General features: G+C 45.1%; 1 protein-coding gene and 2 non-coding genes across 6 annotated transcripts; all 3 read left to right on the top strand.

Moving 5' to 3' along the window:
- Positions 1–4863: 4863 nt before the first annotated feature.
- Positions 4864–13403, top strand: LOC127325823 (valine--tRNA ligase, mitochondrial 1). Of its 4 annotated transcripts, none has more exons than XM_071827784.1 (21): positions 4864–5143; positions 5232–5294; positions 5504–5563; positions 5655–5824; positions 5906–5978; positions 6129–6194; positions 6300–6383; positions 7001–7078; positions 7381–7464; positions 7570–7649; positions 7766–7823; positions 7921–8223; positions 8457–8627; positions 9501–9691; positions 9802–10204; positions 11198–11449; positions 11529–12029; positions 12117–12214; positions 12340–12439; positions 12725–12870; positions 12954–13403. In XM_071827784.1, exons 1-21 carry the CDS (start codon positions 5135–5137, stop codon positions 13102–13104), a joined length of 3141 nt encoding a protein of 1046 aa, XP_071683885.1. In that variant the 5' UTR covers positions 4864–5134; the 3' UTR covers positions 13105–13403. The 4 variants fall into 4 exon arrangements, with proteins under 4 accessions (XP_071683885.1, XP_051208602.1, XP_051208601.1 ...); XM_051352642.2 differs by having other exon boundaries at positions 5504–5566; XM_051352641.2 differs by having other exon boundaries at positions 5229–5294.
- A 1139-nt stretch (positions 13404–14542) lies between these two features.
- TRNAD-GUC (transfer RNA aspartic acid (anticodon GUC)) lies at positions 14543–14614 on the top strand. Its single transcript has one exon. It is a non-coding gene; the product is annotated as a tRNA-Asp (tRNA).
- A 1569-nt stretch (positions 14615–16183) lies between these two features.
- TRNAD-GUC (transfer RNA aspartic acid (anticodon GUC)) lies at positions 16184–16255 on the top strand. The gene has a single exon. It is a non-coding gene; the product is annotated as a tRNA-Asp (tRNA).
- Positions 16256–16484: the final 229 nt, after the last annotated feature.

Raw genomic sequence — 16484 nt, 5'->3', positions numbered from 1 at the left:
GGGCATTACGACAAAGTACATAGACCGCTATCCATCATGCATCTATGCCTAAAAAGTCCACTTTCAGGTTATCATCCGAACACCTTCCGGTATTAAGTTGCAAGCAACAGACAATTGCATTAAGTATGGTGCGTAATGTAATCAACACAAATATCCTTAGACAAAGCATCGATGTTTTATCCCTAGTGGCAACAGCACATCCACAACCTTAGAATTTTCTCACACATCGTCCTGCATTTAATGGAGGCATGAACCCACTATCGAGCATAAATACTCCCTCTTGGAGTCACAAGTATCAACTTGGCCAGAGCCTCTACTAGCAATGGAGAGCATGCAAGAACATAAATAACATATATGATAGATTGATAATCAACTTGACATAGTATTCAATATCCATCGGATCCCAACAAACACAACATGTAGGATTACAAATAAACGATCTTGATCATGATAGGCAGCTCACAAGATCGAACATGATAGCACAATGAGGAGAAGATGACCATCTAGCTACTGCTATGGACCCATAGTCCAGGGGTGAACTACTCACACATAGACCCGGAGGCGATCATGGCGATGAAGAGACCTCCGGGAGATGATTCCCCTCTCCGGCAGGGTGCCGGAGGCGATCTCCTGAATCCCCCGAGATGGGATTGGCGGCAGCGGCGTCTCTGGAAGGTTTTCCGTATCGTGGCTCTCAGATCGGGGTTTCGCGACGGAGGCTTTAAGTAGGCGGAAGGGCGGAGTCGGGAGAGTCACGGGGGCCCCACACGCTAGGGCCGCGCGGGCCCCCTCTAGGCCGCGCCACCCTAGTGTGGCGGCGCCCCGTGGCCCCACTTCGTCTCCCCTCTGGTCTTCTGGAAGCTTCGTGGAAAAATAGGCCCCTGGGCGTTGATTTCGTTCAATTCCGAGAATATTTCCTTACTAGGATTTCTGAAACCAAAAACAGCAGAAAACAACAACTGACTCTTCGGCATCTCGTCAATAGGTTAGTGCCGGAAAATGCATAATAATGACATATAATGTATATAAAACATGTGAGTATCATCATAAAAGTAGCATGGAACATAAGAAATTATAGATACGTTTGGGACGTATCAAGAAGCGAGCTGCTGTAGCACCTCCTCGCCGTGCGGATGCCGCTGCACCGTCGGACTTGGGGAAGGCTGATGCGGCTCCGCTGGGCGTGAGGGAGGCAGCTGCTGCCCCGCCTGGACCCGATCCTGCTGCGGCCGCCCTCCCTGGCGTCCCGTGAGCCGCTGCTGGCCCGCCGGTGAAGACCCGGACTGCAGCTGTCCCGAGGGCACCGTGGCGCCCGCCAAAGGTGCATGTGTCCTAGGCTGCACCCCCTCCGTCTGGGCTGAAGTAGAAGACGGAGTGGGTCCAACCGAGGGACTACGCAGCGGCGTGGGCAACGACGGAACCGGACGAGTCCTTCCCTGCATAAAAATCCTGCCTCGAGACGGCGACGGCGCCCGAGACGCGGGCGGCGGGGTAGCAACCAGATGAGGTGACACCTCCTTGGCTCGAGCCACTATCTCCCTTCCCCTGTCTGTCCTCGGCGAATGATTAAACGGAGTCAAAGCCACCTGTGTACCCGGCACCACAGCCGTGCCAGAGGACTGCATAGGCACGTGGCCATCAACCTCCATATGCGCTGACCCCGGAGCCACATCCGCCGCAGAATCATCCAAACCCTCATCCTCGAACCCGTGAGACGCATCATCATCATCGTCTCCCTTCCAGAAGAAAGGCCGAAAACGAGGATCCGGCTTAAACCCAGGAGCCTCCCGACGAAAACGAAACTTGTAGCCATTGAGTTGCAGACGAGCCATCACTTCTAAGCAAGGTAGACCCTCAGACCTATCCTTCGCCAAAGCAGCTATATCCCTCATGGCCACCTGAATCCAAACAATCCCCTGACTCCGAAGGGTATACAAGTCGACATCAAGCGTAGAGCCAATAAAAGTACCAACAGCCCACAAACCCAGGAAATGTCGCACAGAATCTGGTACACCGTCGACATGCACCCACACAGGCTCCATAACATATGCCGGAGTAACATCCTGGTGTGCCCAAGAGGAGACTAAAACCTGTGCATTCACCTTAGGCACACTCATCTGCATACCATCTATCCTCAACAAATCCTCAGCTGTAGGGATCCCAATCAAAAAAGCATTATTACCATGGGCCACCGCCTCCCACTTCCAAGTGGGATTTCCCGGACACATGCGAGCCATGAGACTGAGAATATCTGCCCATGTGACCGTCCCCTCTCCTGACACGTGAACCAAGGCAGTAGGCACACCAGAGGGAATCATCTGTGGCTTATAAACTGAATCAGGAATCTGAAGATAAAGAGTAGCATCATTACCGCAACCAACGAAAAAACTCATGGGAATCTTCAGAACAGGACATCTAATGGTCGGATGCTCCCCAGAATCACAAACCAAACAGTAATGATTGACCTTGCAGTCCTTGGTAGCATGAGTATTAACCGCGCACTTCCAGCAACGACCCACTTTCTTCGGCTTCGCGACAGGTGCAACAGCGACAGGAGCAGCCGGTGGCAACAACGGCTGAACGGGAGTCTCCATCATATGCGTACCGACTGGTACACCCGCGGGAACCGAGGGATCTTGCACCAAAGGCTGCGCCATAGCCGGCGGCACAGCAGCCACCCCACCCACCGCTACCGCCGCAGCGGCTGTCTTCTTCTTCCTCCTCTTCTTAGCCTGACCAGGTTGCGCCGGCGTATTCTTCACAAGAGGTTGCTGAACAGACTGTTGCACCCCGGCCTGCTGCATAGGAGGAGGATACTGGAAATACTGCCCCTGGTACTGCAGGTATTGTTGCTGTGGCGGGTACTGTTGCTGCGGGTACTGATGTTGTTGCGGCAAAAATTGTGCAGCCGGTATCCGAGGCGGAGGCGGGCGGAACCCTACTTGAGGGCGAGGCGGAGCAACTGGAGCAGGCGGCATGAGAGCGCCCGCCGGCCAGCCCTGGAACCCCGGAGGGCCTTGGTATGACGAAGCCCCCGCCGCATCCACCGGCCGTACAGGAGGCGGCGCCGACGGACCTGGAGTCGGCCCTGGTGGTGCGGGACGAGAGGGCCCTGGCATGGGGGCGGCCGCAGCACCACGACCCACCACCTCTGCGAACGAACGGGAGAGAGATGCTCGGAGCAGAGACGGCGCCGGCGACGAGATGGGGAGACGAGGATCCGGCGGGACGAGCAGGGGCGGCAGAGGTGCGGCGTCGACGTGTAGAATCGGTGTTACGATCGCATGTCGCGTGATCGACACGAGTAAACCAGGCGATCGTCGATCCGCTCGCTGCAAGCCCATCAAGGCCCGACAAAAACCGGCCCATCGAGGCTGAGGCCCAACGTACGCCGATCCCGCCTTGGCTGGTTCAAACCTTGGCCGAATCGTGGTCGCCGGCACCGGCGCCGGCGAGGAAGAGCCGCCATCCTTCTTGTCTTCTCCCACCTTGGCATTGACAAAGAAATCCCCGAAGATAGCCGGCGGCGTAATCCGCTTGGAGGGTAGAGGTCCCTTCCAAGCCTTGATCCGCACCGACCCCTTAGGCATCCGCAGCCCTGGCGGCGAACTGGAGAGCGGCCTGGCAGACCTCGACGGTGGCGACGCCGACCTTGCCCTAGTCACAGCCGGCGCGGACGATGGCGGTCGTCGCTCCCACGATCTCGCCTCGGCATCCGGGAAGCCAATCTTGCCCCAGAAATCTTCCAACAGCGCCGCTCGATCTCGATCACCGATCGGGGCGATCGGCAAAACTCTCGGCAAATCCTCCAGGCCATCCCACGCCACCTCCTCGGTAATGGAGATCTCTTCATCCACCTCCGACGCCTCTAAGGGATCGAACCGGCTACCAGAGCGCGGCGATTCCCCGGTTGGCGATAGGATAGGCTGGACCGGCGGCATGAGAATTCGCCGGCGATGTTTCCTCCCCGGCGAGAGCCATGGACCCGACGTCGCGGGAGCCATGATTCTGTTTGTCGACCGGCCCCCAGACCGGCCGTGTCCGAGTCTATCTCGACCAGATCTATTATGGGTCGGTTATTCTCAGTCTCATGGCTCGCATGTCTCCGGGACCCCGGGCGCCCGCAAGACAATGACATCTTAATCCTATGTTTTTCATATCATACTACGTATGAATCAAAGGAGCCCTAAGCCGAAGAGGAGTAGGCGCTAAACATCGCAATCAGGCTTGGAATTCGAGCCGAACCAAGTGGACTCGGCTTGACTCGTTAAATCTCGGTCAACCAACAAGTTAGCTCTACTGAATCGTTTATGAAGAGTCTATATTTGAAACTCCGCTCAACTCATTACACATCGAGTTCAAGTCAAGTCACGAGTTACTCATTTATCTTACGAGTTTCAAATTTTAATTCTATAACTACACTGAGACATGCCTGACCAATCAGCGGGATCCGGTTGACCATTCTCTAGTATGGGACCCACAATTTACATCTCTCCTAATTCCTGACGCACTACTATGTGCCTTCCTTAATCTACCGCGACATTAGCTCACGTCGAGCTTGCTTGCCACCTAGCACGGCTTAATTATTTTCCGGTATGGGATCCACCATGACGGATGTTTTTATTCAAAAAACGATGAATATCTATGTGCGGGCTTTGTTTGCCGCCGAGAATGCTCACCCGCATGCCAAATTCTTTGTGCTGTAACAAAATCCGCAAAATATTAGAAGCATTTTGCAGTGTAGAAAATAAACTAGAGTTGGAAGTAAAGTATGGCATGTCAGCAAATTGGAATTATATACTGTAGTAATAATATAAAAATAACCAACAATATTTTTGGTAGATACACTTTTGTAGCAATTCAAACACAAGCAGAACCCTAACCTTTCTTCTCCTACCTTTCACTATCCCCTGACCTGACCTGCCGTAGCGCGCTGCCGCCGCCGCATCTCCAACGCCGGCCGCCGGCAGGCACAAGCGCCGCCGCCAAACCACCACGCCACCCCTCGGCTCCACCCACCCGGCCAACCCCGCCGCATCTGCGACCCCGGGCGCCGGCAGCCGCAAGGCACAGCACCGCCGCCGCACCCCCACGTCGGCAATCGCCAGTTCGCCGCCCACCCCGACCCCTCGCCATGGAGAAGGTAACCCCGCGCTCCCGCCGACGGATCCCCGTGACCATCCGATTTCTCTCTCTGAGACTCTGACTCGTGCTGCTGGTGCGAGCAGCAGCTTGACGACAAGGAGCTGGAGCTGGAGCGGGAGCGGGAGCGGAAGCAGAAGAAAGAGCAGAAGGTATGCCATGCCTGCGTGTGGACTGCTTCTGCGAATTCCATCCATTCTCGTGCCGCTGCCGTGCATTGTTAGCTGCTAGTCAAATCCCCCGAATCGGCTGTTCAAAACCGTAGCCATCCCCATCTGTGGTGGTTTTGGCCGTTGCTAGGAGCTAGTTGAATCCTAGGATGAAAATCATTTGTTCATGGGGCTGGGTGTTCTACCTGCAGGCAAGGGAGAAGGAGGAGAAGAAACTCAAGGCAAAGCAGAAGGAGGCGGCTAGGCTCCAGGTTGCTGCGACTTCGCCACCAAACCAATTTGGTACTTCCCCGCTTAGTTGAGATGGTTTCGCGCTGATGATTTCAGTGCTTCTCTCTGCAGGCTCAGGCTGCTTCGGATGGACCTAAGAAGAGCGAGAAGAAGCAGAAGAAGAAAGCTGCAGAGGATGAGAACCCCGAGGATTTCGTGGACCCTGAGACCCCGAGCGGGGAGAAGAAGTCGCTCGCGCCTCAAATGGCCAAGCAATATAGCCCAAGTGCAGTTGAGAAATCGTAAGCTGCTGGTTCGCTCCTCTCCAACTTAGGATTCATAGCGTCTTAGCTGGACTCTGTACCTTGTTTTTCATAATGTAGGTGGTATGCCTGGTGGGAATCAGCAGGATATTTCGGGGCAGACCCGGCAAGCTCAAAACCACCCTTTGTTATAGTAAGTCCCTAGCATCTCATAATGTTCACACAGGATGCTGACCAGAGTTAGCAAACTGTGTCTTATGGAATCACTAGCGTCTCTCTACCAAAAAGTATAGCAGAAATTTGGATTTATTGCCAGCAGAAGTTCTAAGTTATTTCATTTCAGGTTCTACCACCTCCGAATGTGACTGGAGCGCTTCACATAGGCCATGCACTTACAGTGGCTATAGAGGTATTCATAGTCATGCTTTCAGAGATGAGATACCTATATGCCATCTTAACACTGCCCGTTCAGGACACAATGATTTTAATCTCCTCGCACATCTTAATAATGCAGGATGCTATGATACGCTGGCGGAGAATGTCAGGCTATAATGCTCTGTGGGTCCCAGGAGTGGACCATGCTGGCATTGCTACACAGGTCTGTATTTTAGCCTTCGTTCACTATCAGCTGAATTTCATCCTTTAGAGGACATATTGATAGTACAATTGAGCTCCTTATAACTTCTTTGGTGCCACTTGCTGTCATTCAACTTATGAAACATACGCCCACACACCATGCTGGCAGTGTTAGTTGTTGATGTGCCACCACTGAAAGAAAGCTTTCAACAGTGGATTTCGGCCCTGTTAGTGTATGTTATGTTTGCAATCTGAGCAAATAATTGTACCCTAATATTTGCAACACCTTTTCCACCTACTAGATATTTCATACTGTGTTACTGCCTTACTTTAGTGGTAGAACAATTTTGCATGCATCAAAATAAAAGAAATGCCCACATGGATATTTTAGTTTCTGTAAAGATCTTGGCAGAATGATTTATCTTCTCTTTATCAGACTTTTTTTTCCTTTTAGCAAATTAAATTAAATATTTAATGATGTTGAACAGATGTAATTATTTTGTATTGAACCCAACTTGCATTATCTTCTCTGAACTAAGCTAGCACTGTAGACTCTGTATCTCTGAGTTTTGTTTTCTTTACACTTCATGTGTGTTTGGAGTAATGAATTTGATTTAACAATCTGTTCTCTTAAGCCAGGTTGTAGTAGAAAAGAAGCTAATGCGTGAAAAGGAGCTGACAAGGCATGACTTAGGCCGTGACAAATTCATATCTGAAGTAAGCACTTTTTCCCTTAGGATATGGTTATTTTTGTTGTTGTCCTGTCTCGTTTGTGCTTTAGTTCGTAAATCATTGAATTGTTTAACTATCACCTTTATACTATGAAATACTAATGATGGCAATGGGTGCAACATCCGATGTAGTTATGAAAATCGATAGTCTTTATCGAAACAAATGAAAATCGATAGTGAATACCGCTTCATCCGTCATGATGTGAGAATCATAGCAATCTTAATTCGATTCCAATTGGGTGTATTCTTTCTTGTTTATTTAATTTGTTGTTACCATCTTCTGAACAGGTTCTGAAATGGAAAGATCAGTACGGCGGTACCATATTGGGTCAATTACGTAGGCTTGGGGCCTCGCTTGATTGGTCCCGTGAGGTAAAGTCCTATGTTTACTTAAGCAAATGTACATGATTAACACATCTTTTACACTCCTTTATTTGTTACTCTGAAATTACAACTTAATCTTAACCTGTGCATCAGTGTTTCACAATGGATGAGCAAAGATCAAAAGCTGTAACTGAAGCTTTTGTCAGGTTGCACAAAGATGGCCTAATTTATAGGTTAGTTTCCTCTCCTTCTATTGCTGTATGTGTTAGTGTTTTTTACCATCACCTCCATGTCAGTCAATAGCCAACCATGTTTTTTAACCCCTTATATATGATTTGGTCCTTTGCAGAGATTATCGCCTTGTGAATTGGGATTGCACGCTTCGAACAGCAATATCTGACATAGAGGTTGATGAAGCTTATTGTATTGTTGTCTGTAATATCAGATTGATACCACACACACGACTAAGATTGACCTCTTCATTAAAAAATGCTGTTTTCTCAGGTTGATCATTTAGAGCTTAAAGACGAAACTATGCTGAAGGTCCCTGGTTATGCCACTCCTGTACAGTTTGGTGTGTTGATATCTTTTGCCTATCCTCTTGAACAAGGACTTGGTGAGATTATTGTTGCAACAACAAGAATTGAAACAATGCTTGGTGATACTGCAATTGCTGTTCATCCTGAGGATAAAAGGTATAAGCATCTGCATGGAAAGCATGCAATTCACCCCTTCAATGGCCGAAAACTCAAAATAATCTGCGATGCTGTGTTAGTGGATCCCACTTTCGGTACTGGGGCTGTCAAGGTAGGTTATAATGCCAAGGACTGACTTAATTATCTACTCCCTCCGTCTCAAAATAACTTGCTCAACTTTGTCTAGATACGGAAGTATATAGACGCATTTTAGTTATAGATACATCCGTATCTAGAAAAGGCCGAGCAAGTTATTTTGGGTCGGAGGGAGTATATCTTTTTTCCTAGTTGGACTCTTGCATATGTTGCCCTCTTAGCTTTTATTCTTGCGTGCATTGTATGCAGATTACACCTGCCCATGATCCAAATGACTTTGAGGTTGGAAAACGACACAACCTGGAGTTCATCAATATCTTCACAGATGATGGAAACATAAATAGCAATGGAGGTGTACAATTTGAAGGAATGCCAAGATTTGCTGCTCGGGTTGCTGTTATTGCTGCACTGAAGGAAAAGGTATTACCGGTTTCATTTAGTTAGCGTTTCATAAAGTTTATGATTTATAACCTCTGTTCCAAATCTATATCTTCTTATAAAGTGACCCCCCACTAAGAGTAATTTATGTTAGTATATCTGCACAGGCAGCCTATCCACATCATCACTTATTCTCAGCCGTTTGATTCTAATCATCTGACGGTCTGCATTTTCTGTTTCCATCACCACATCCTCAGTCCGGCCCTAATCATACACAGTCTGGCCCATGTGAACCAAAATGCCTTATAATTTAGAACGGAGGTAGTATATAGTATTTAAAGAATGGTTGTTGGATCATTGTGCTGGACTGCTGGTTCAGTATAATTTTTTTATGTGATGTCAATATGCTGTACAAAACTCCGTCGGAATGCCAATGACGCTACATTTAAATATCATGAACTTTGTAGTGTAATATTCACAATTCTATTTTGCCAACACTTGGTACAAAGAACAGCTCATGTAAGCTATAATTATTCTTGAATAAACATATCTACTTTTAACATGATTTTCCTTAACTGTTTTGGTTAATTTAATCCATAACCTCAGTACTGGAGATTGTACAGCATTCCTTTTTCTGAGAAGTATGTCTGTTGGTACTTTATGTATATGTTGCTTGAAGACTTGTTCAGTTATGCTGTTTTGATTGCATATCCATAATAATTACTATCATTTCGTAGAAATATAATTTGCATACCTGTGGAAACCAGTGATCAACTATTATCATTGATATTTTTTTACTTTAGACTGTTCTTTGTCTTTCTTGCCTTTCCTAATTTTATTTTATTTCATTTCAATTTGGATTAACCTGAGTAGTTCTGAGTTCTGGAATGACAATGTTTTGTTCTGCTAATTAAGGGTTTGTACAAGGAAACGAAGAAGAATGAAATGAGTTTGGGCCATTGTTCTAGAAGTAATGATATAGTGGAACCTATGCTAAAACCCCAATGGTTTGTCAATTGCCATACGATGGCAAAGTCAGGTCTTGATGCTGTAAGGTCCGGAAAAATTGAGATAATTCCGCAACAATATGAACAAGACTGGTACAGGTATATTTTGTCTTCTTTTGCCTAGTTCAGGAATGTGCCACCTCTTGCAGATTTCCTGACAAAGTAATAAAATGTGTAGAAACATGATCTGTCCACCATTATCCTTGCAGATGGCTTGAAAATATACGTGATTGGTGTGTTTCAAGGCAACTCTGGTGGGGACATCGTGTTCCTGCGTGGTATGTGACACTAGAGGATGATCAGTTCAATGATCTGGGATCTGACAACGACCGTTGGATAGTCGCACGAAATGAGTGTGATGCAATCCTTGAGGCACAGAAAAAGTATCCAGGAAAGAAATTCCAGTTAAATCAAGACCCTGATGTTCTGGATACGTGGTTTTCATCTGGTCTTTTCCCATTGACAGTCCTTGGTTGGCCAGATGATACTGCTGATCTTCGTGCTTTCTACCCTGGTTCAGTACTTGAAACTGGACTTGATATTCTCTTCTTCTGGGTGGCACGGATGGTTATGATGGGCATGCAACTTGGTGGCGATGTGCCATTTCAGAAGGTAATCTCACAAATGCTATTTCTGCCAATTAAACTGTACTGTATTACACAATTGTTGTGATCTAATATATGTATGTGATTCATGCCGCATACTCTTTAGCCGATAGCTATCTCCGCCTTGTATGTCCCCTTGAGGCCTCAACATGCTGAAACTGGGCTTTAGTGTAACTGTACAACTATGTTAAAATCTCAAATGTCCAAAATTAAAGCAACCTACATTTAATATTTGCAGTTTGAACACCTGGATGCTATAAACAATTTTTTGTTTGTAAAAATGAAGTTACTTCATAGGCATCATTTTCTGACAAAATTATGTATTCCCTCCAATTCATATTAGTTGACTCAACTTTGTCTAGACACCTATGTATCTAGTCAACAAACGCATCTAGATACATCCGTATTTAGACATAGTTGAGTCAATCAATTTGAATCGGAGGGAGTAATATATATTTTCTAGATATGTTGTCGAATGGATTAATGAACCACCCAATTTTGCATTATTTGCTGCTCTACCATTTGTCTCTACTGGTTATTCTAGTTTAATTCTGATTGAACTCTGTAGCTTATAAAAAGTTGAACATGTGGCGATCTACCTATGTTCTTGGCAATATGAGTATGTGGATGTGATAAACAAGGTTACCTTCATGAATGTAATTGCGTAACAATATAGTGCACTAGTCCTCAGATACTTGTTGAATCGACCAAGAAACTTCCTGAATGAACTCTGTGTAGCTAGTTAATTTTCAACTAAGTTACTCGCAGTTTGTCATCATCTTCCTTTGGTGGAGGATACCATATGCTTGATTGAGACTATCATGTTGTATTAAATGCATAAAATCGTCAACTTTACCTTTTATTTCTGAAAGTACTTATTAACCAGCCTAAGTGAGCTTCAGTTCAGTTTTAAAGTACCCTATAATACATGGGAAATTATAGTTGAATATATGCTTTAGTTGGCTTGCATCCTTGGTCATGATTGCACCCTCTTTCGCAGGTCTATTTGCATCCTATGATCCGTGATGCACATGGCCGCAAAATGTCCAAGTCACTTGGCAACGTCGTTGACCCCCTTGAGGTGATAAACGGTGCAACACTTGAAGAGCTCCTCAAACGTTTGGAAGAAGGCAACCTGGATCCAAATGAACTAATCATTGCAAGAGAAGGGAAGAAGAAAGATTTTCCTGATGGCATTGCTGAATGTGGCACTGATGCGCTACGTTTCGCACTGATTTCTTACACTTCCCAGGTTATAGTCAAACCCATTTGAGTTTCTGTTGTGTTAAGCTTCTGGTTCATCTTTTTATAGAATCTCTTCTGTTTTGCAGTCTGACAAGATAAATCTGGATATCAAGAGGGTTGTTGGATATCGGCAATGGTGCAATAAATTGTGGAATGCTATTCGATTTGCAATGGGCAAGCTTGGTGATCATTACACTCCACCGGCTACTATTGCTGTGTCTCCAATGCCTCCAATCTGCAAATGGATACTCTCAGTACTTAATAAGGCTATTGGCAAGACTGTAACCTCATTAGAAGCATACAAGTTTGCTGATGCAACGTCTGCTATATACTCATGGTGGCAGTACCAGCTATGTGATGTATTTATAGAAGCTGTGAAACCGTACTTCTTCAATGACTCTCAAGAGTTCCATTCAGCAAGAGCTGCTTGTAGAGATGCCCTATGGGTTTGCCTCGACACTGGTTTGCGCCTGCTCCACCCATTCATGCCTTATGTAACAGAAGAACTCTGGCAGCGTCTTCCTCAGCCCAAAGAATCTCGCAGGAAAAATTCCATTATGATAACAGAATATCCATCTGTTGTTACGGTAATTTTTCATGTCTGACTGTAAATTCAGATGACACCACATTTGAATACCTATTTACCAGTGGAAAACTATTGTTGTTTATGACAGGAATGGGCAGATGACAAACTTGAAAGTGAAATTGATGTTGTCTTGGATACTGTGAACAAACTTAGATCTCTGAAGCCACCAACAGATACAAATGAAAGGTGTGTATATATGGTCGTATAACTGGGCTTTGTATTTATTCTATACTATGCATGGTATATTCCTGCTTGTTTCTTGTTACTGGCTTGCAAAAACAATGTCTTATTTCTTATTTTCCCATGGACAGGCGACCTGCTTTTGCACTTTGCCGAGGACAAGATATTGCTGCCACTGTTCAATGCTATCAATCTCTAGCCGTGTCTCTTTCTTCTGTATCATCGCTCAAGGTTTTTACCTTACCTTTCCTAATTTAGTCATGCTATTTCTGTTTTATTAGTGAAATGTCTGCGCATTATTTTCTTACAACCTGCAACCAGTTTCTTTATGGATTTAATTTATGCTGAAACCCTGCTGTGGAGCATATTATCTCAAACATCTTGATTATTGCCAGATAATCAGTTCATATAGAGGCTGGAGTTTCATTAGTATCTGGTTATTTTTCACCAGATATTAACTTCAGCCTCTTCATGTGTTGGACGAAAAGTACTGATCTGCTGTTGGAAAATTTTCAGATTCTGACAGAGAGTGATGAAACTCCACCGGACTGTTCAACTGCTGTTGTGAACAAAGATCTGACTGTATACCTTCAGCTTCAAGGGGCTCTAAATGCAGAAGTGGAGCTCGAAAAACTAAGGAAAAAGAGAGATGAAATACAAAAGTAAAACCTTCATACCTTATCTTCTCCGACTGTTTTTTGTCCACTAAGGTGGTAATAACTTTGTTTCTTATCCATACACGCAGGCTGCAGCATGCCCTGTCCCAGAAGATGGATGCATCCGGTTACAGAGAGAAGGCTCCACCGAGTGTCCAAGAGGAGGACATGAGGAAACTCACCGCTTTTCTCGAGCAACTGCAGGTCATCAGTGAAGCTGAGAAGAAACTGGATTTGTGAAACTGGCATTGTCTGTTTCTAACTTTTTGGTTTTGAGTTTTTTGCTTTCACGCAAATTTGTTGATGGTGGAGCTGTGCTCACACTTCGAGAAGTTTAACCGGAACAATGAAACTCCAGTCTCTAACAATTGCCGTAATATGTTGCTCGCTCATGCAGATTTGCTGTTGATCTGCGATGACATTGATTGACTAGCCTGTGACTAATAGTTACTCTACTCATGTAAATCACAATGGTATAATTTTTGGGATACTTTATATTTTGTTTATCAAATTGATGGTTAAAGTTTTTTCTGATACTATATGCAGGTCCTAAACTATTGTTAAAATAAATTTGATGCCATTATTATAAGTTAATTATTTTTATATTTTTGTATCACAAGTATTGCATAGTAATAGTGTAATTGTCCTGGGTGGCGCGGGTGGCCCTCGTGTGGCCACGGCTGGCCAAGCCTAGCTCAGCAATTGCAAAATCGGTCTTCAGGACGTACTCTGCCATTCCGGCACCAGCCTGGCGTAGTGATGGAGAAAAATGAACTAATTTACAATGACTTATCAATTTGAAAAAGCTAGTTCGTTTTTTTTTTTAAAACTAAGACTGGTAGAGGGTGCCCTAAAGGTGACCCACTTGTATATCTACTGAAGCATGCCGAGCTCATGGTTGCAGTGCAAGCTTTACGCCTAGCAGAGCACCTAGGAGCCATCCGTGTTGTTCTAGCACCTAGGAGCCATCCGTGTTGTTCTTGAAACATACGCGTAACTTTTGATGTTGGCACTGAACAAGCGAGAGGCTGATGCTTCCCCACAGGCAATGATCATTGACGACCTCAAATTTCAAATTAGAACAAACTTTTCTTTATGCGATGTTGTGTTTTGTAAGCGCCCCGAACTAAATGGAGCGTTGCTCTGGGAGTATGAAGTACCAGCACCAATTGTAAGATTTGTGTTGGGCGATTTTCCCTAATAAAGTTTATGATTTCAGAAAAAAAAAGTCTACGACTCACAACAATCCTCTACGAGCTGTTAGTAGAAAAAATAGACTAGGTGCCAAATAGGAAAAAATATATTCACGGACCAAATAGGGATCACAATAAGTAGTAGTGTTCAATAAGCGATTATCTCTTTCTGATATTTTCATAAATATGTTGCTGTTCCACATTTTCCATGTGGTAATATGGGATTATCTCTTCAATTGATTAGTATTCTCTTTCCCATGCACACATGTTAAATCACACAGACCGCATAATTTATCTAGGCCCCTATCCACAGAGCACATCCATCTTCATCGTTGTTATTGAAACATTGATCCTGGTAGTTCTGAGGCATGCATGTGATCTTTCCAACTGATTGCATATAATCCTTCTCCTTCTTGAGATTATCCTCGCAGCTGGATACCAAGTAAAATTATATATATCGTCTATTTGCAATTCTTTCAAGCAGAGTCGTTGTAGTATAGTGGTAAGTATTCCCGCCTGTCACGCGGGTGACCCGGGTTCGATCCCCGGCAACGGCGTCTTAATTTTTGGCATGAACAAACATGCCTTGTCCTTCTTTTTTTGTGCTTAATAACACGGATTTTCTTCAAACATCTCACCGATGATAACCTGATTCTTAACCTCTTCCTCCTGTACTGCACACGCACGCAAATCTGAATTCTCAATCCTTCACCTGCTCGAACATGGGCATGTCGCCACTGCGATTATTTTGCAGCACGGCGACGATGACAATGACAAACGGTAGGTGCAGCTTTCAATCTTTCATCCGGACCAATTCCATCAGGCTACAGTGTCCATGCCCGATGCGATTTGCAGGAGGAACACCACCCAAATGGCCCTCCAAGCTGCCTGCCCCGTTTTAGATGCCAGTACCCGTTGCATTCCAGGGCGACTGTAGCAGATCCAGCTACAGTACCCATCGTCGCTTCTTTTAATGCTACTATCAATTCAGGTAGTTAGACATCATAATCATGGCTGTTCATCAAGGTGCATGAGGTGTTTCAGAAACGAGGGGAGGCCTTTCTGTTTCGGAAGTTCTACAATTATGGTCTCCTGCCTACCTGACTGGTTGCCACTTGTAATCCTGTCCTGATGAACCTTCTTCCTTATGGTTTCTCCACATTTCCATGCATGTCCATCTTCCTCAGATCCTATTTCCCGCAGCACTGCCAGAAAATACCAGTTGCAGCGCAACGTAACACCTTGGATGGAACAGAAAGTTCACCAGACATTTTTATTCATCTGAATCATCGCGGATGGATGGATGTGGATGGTTCATCAGTCTGACACCGTAACTGGGTAGCATTATAAGTTTCAGATCCCCAAACAAACATATGTCCACTTATCATGTTCCTGAGTGTTTATAGAAGGCAAATGTGAGCCACGTGGGACTGAAGATCTCTCAGCTCATCCAAAGCCTGAGGAGAGAGACGAAGCTAAGTTTGTAGATAGCTCAACGGAAGTCAAGAAAGTGTTGTGCAAAGACATCCTCAGCTCTAGCAAAAGAGAAATAGCTTGGGGATATAAATGAGAGGCAGAGTTCTCTATCCATAGCAAAACTGAAAGTCTAGAAATGACCTCACATTGTGTAATCCCTCTATAAATTAGAGATAACTTGAAAGCATCCTTCCACCACCACAAGCATCCATAGCTTAAAGGTATTCTACCACTATATTGTAAGAATTCCACTTTTTCTTTTGCGGGTAAAAAATAATAAGAATTCCACATTAGGTGTACCTAAAGGCCATATATATGTTTTATTATATCACTCTGTTCGATAATATAAGATGTTTTAGTAAACATGTAGCTAGTAACACTTCTGGCGATATATGAGAAGTTTCTGCACTTATTTCAGAAGTAAAGCCTCATTCTGCACTTCAAGACTAGAAATATTATAATGTGATAACTATCTATGCCAAAAAAAGCTTCATCCAAATGAATACCGGGGAATTTAGCTTTAAATCCCTCATTGCGAAATACCGCAGAGATATATTAACGATGTGAGAAATGGATTTAGCATTTTATAGGCACACTTAGTACAGACGCATTGTTTTGTATAACTGGTGTTCGCTTTTTTATCAAATTGAGTCGTTGTAGTATAGTGGTAAGTATTCCCGCCTGTCACGCGGGTGACCCGGGTTCGATCCCCGGCAACGGCGTTTTTTCTGCAACTGTTGACTAATTTTTTGTGTTTGGCACAGATATATACTTCCAATCTCCAAGGAATGTGTCCATCAAAGATTATATGTTTCCATGGCTTTGCTGCAAGAAAGAAATGTTGGTCCATTCTTCTCTCGCACATGGCGTGTCGCACACAGATCACTTGCTTCCATCTGGACCAGTTCAATCAGGCTACAGTGCCCTGTTTCCCCCATTTTTCCTGATGGA

The sequence above is a fragment of the Lolium perenne genome, chromosome 3 (genome assembly GCF_019359855.2).
Source record: "Lolium perenne isolate Kyuss_39 chromosome 3, Kyuss_2.0, whole genome shotgun sequence".
Classification (NCBI taxonomy): Eukaryota; Viridiplantae; Streptophyta; class Magnoliopsida; order Poales; family Poaceae; genus Lolium; species Lolium perenne.
This window is presented reverse-complemented; position numbering and strand designations above follow the sequence as displayed.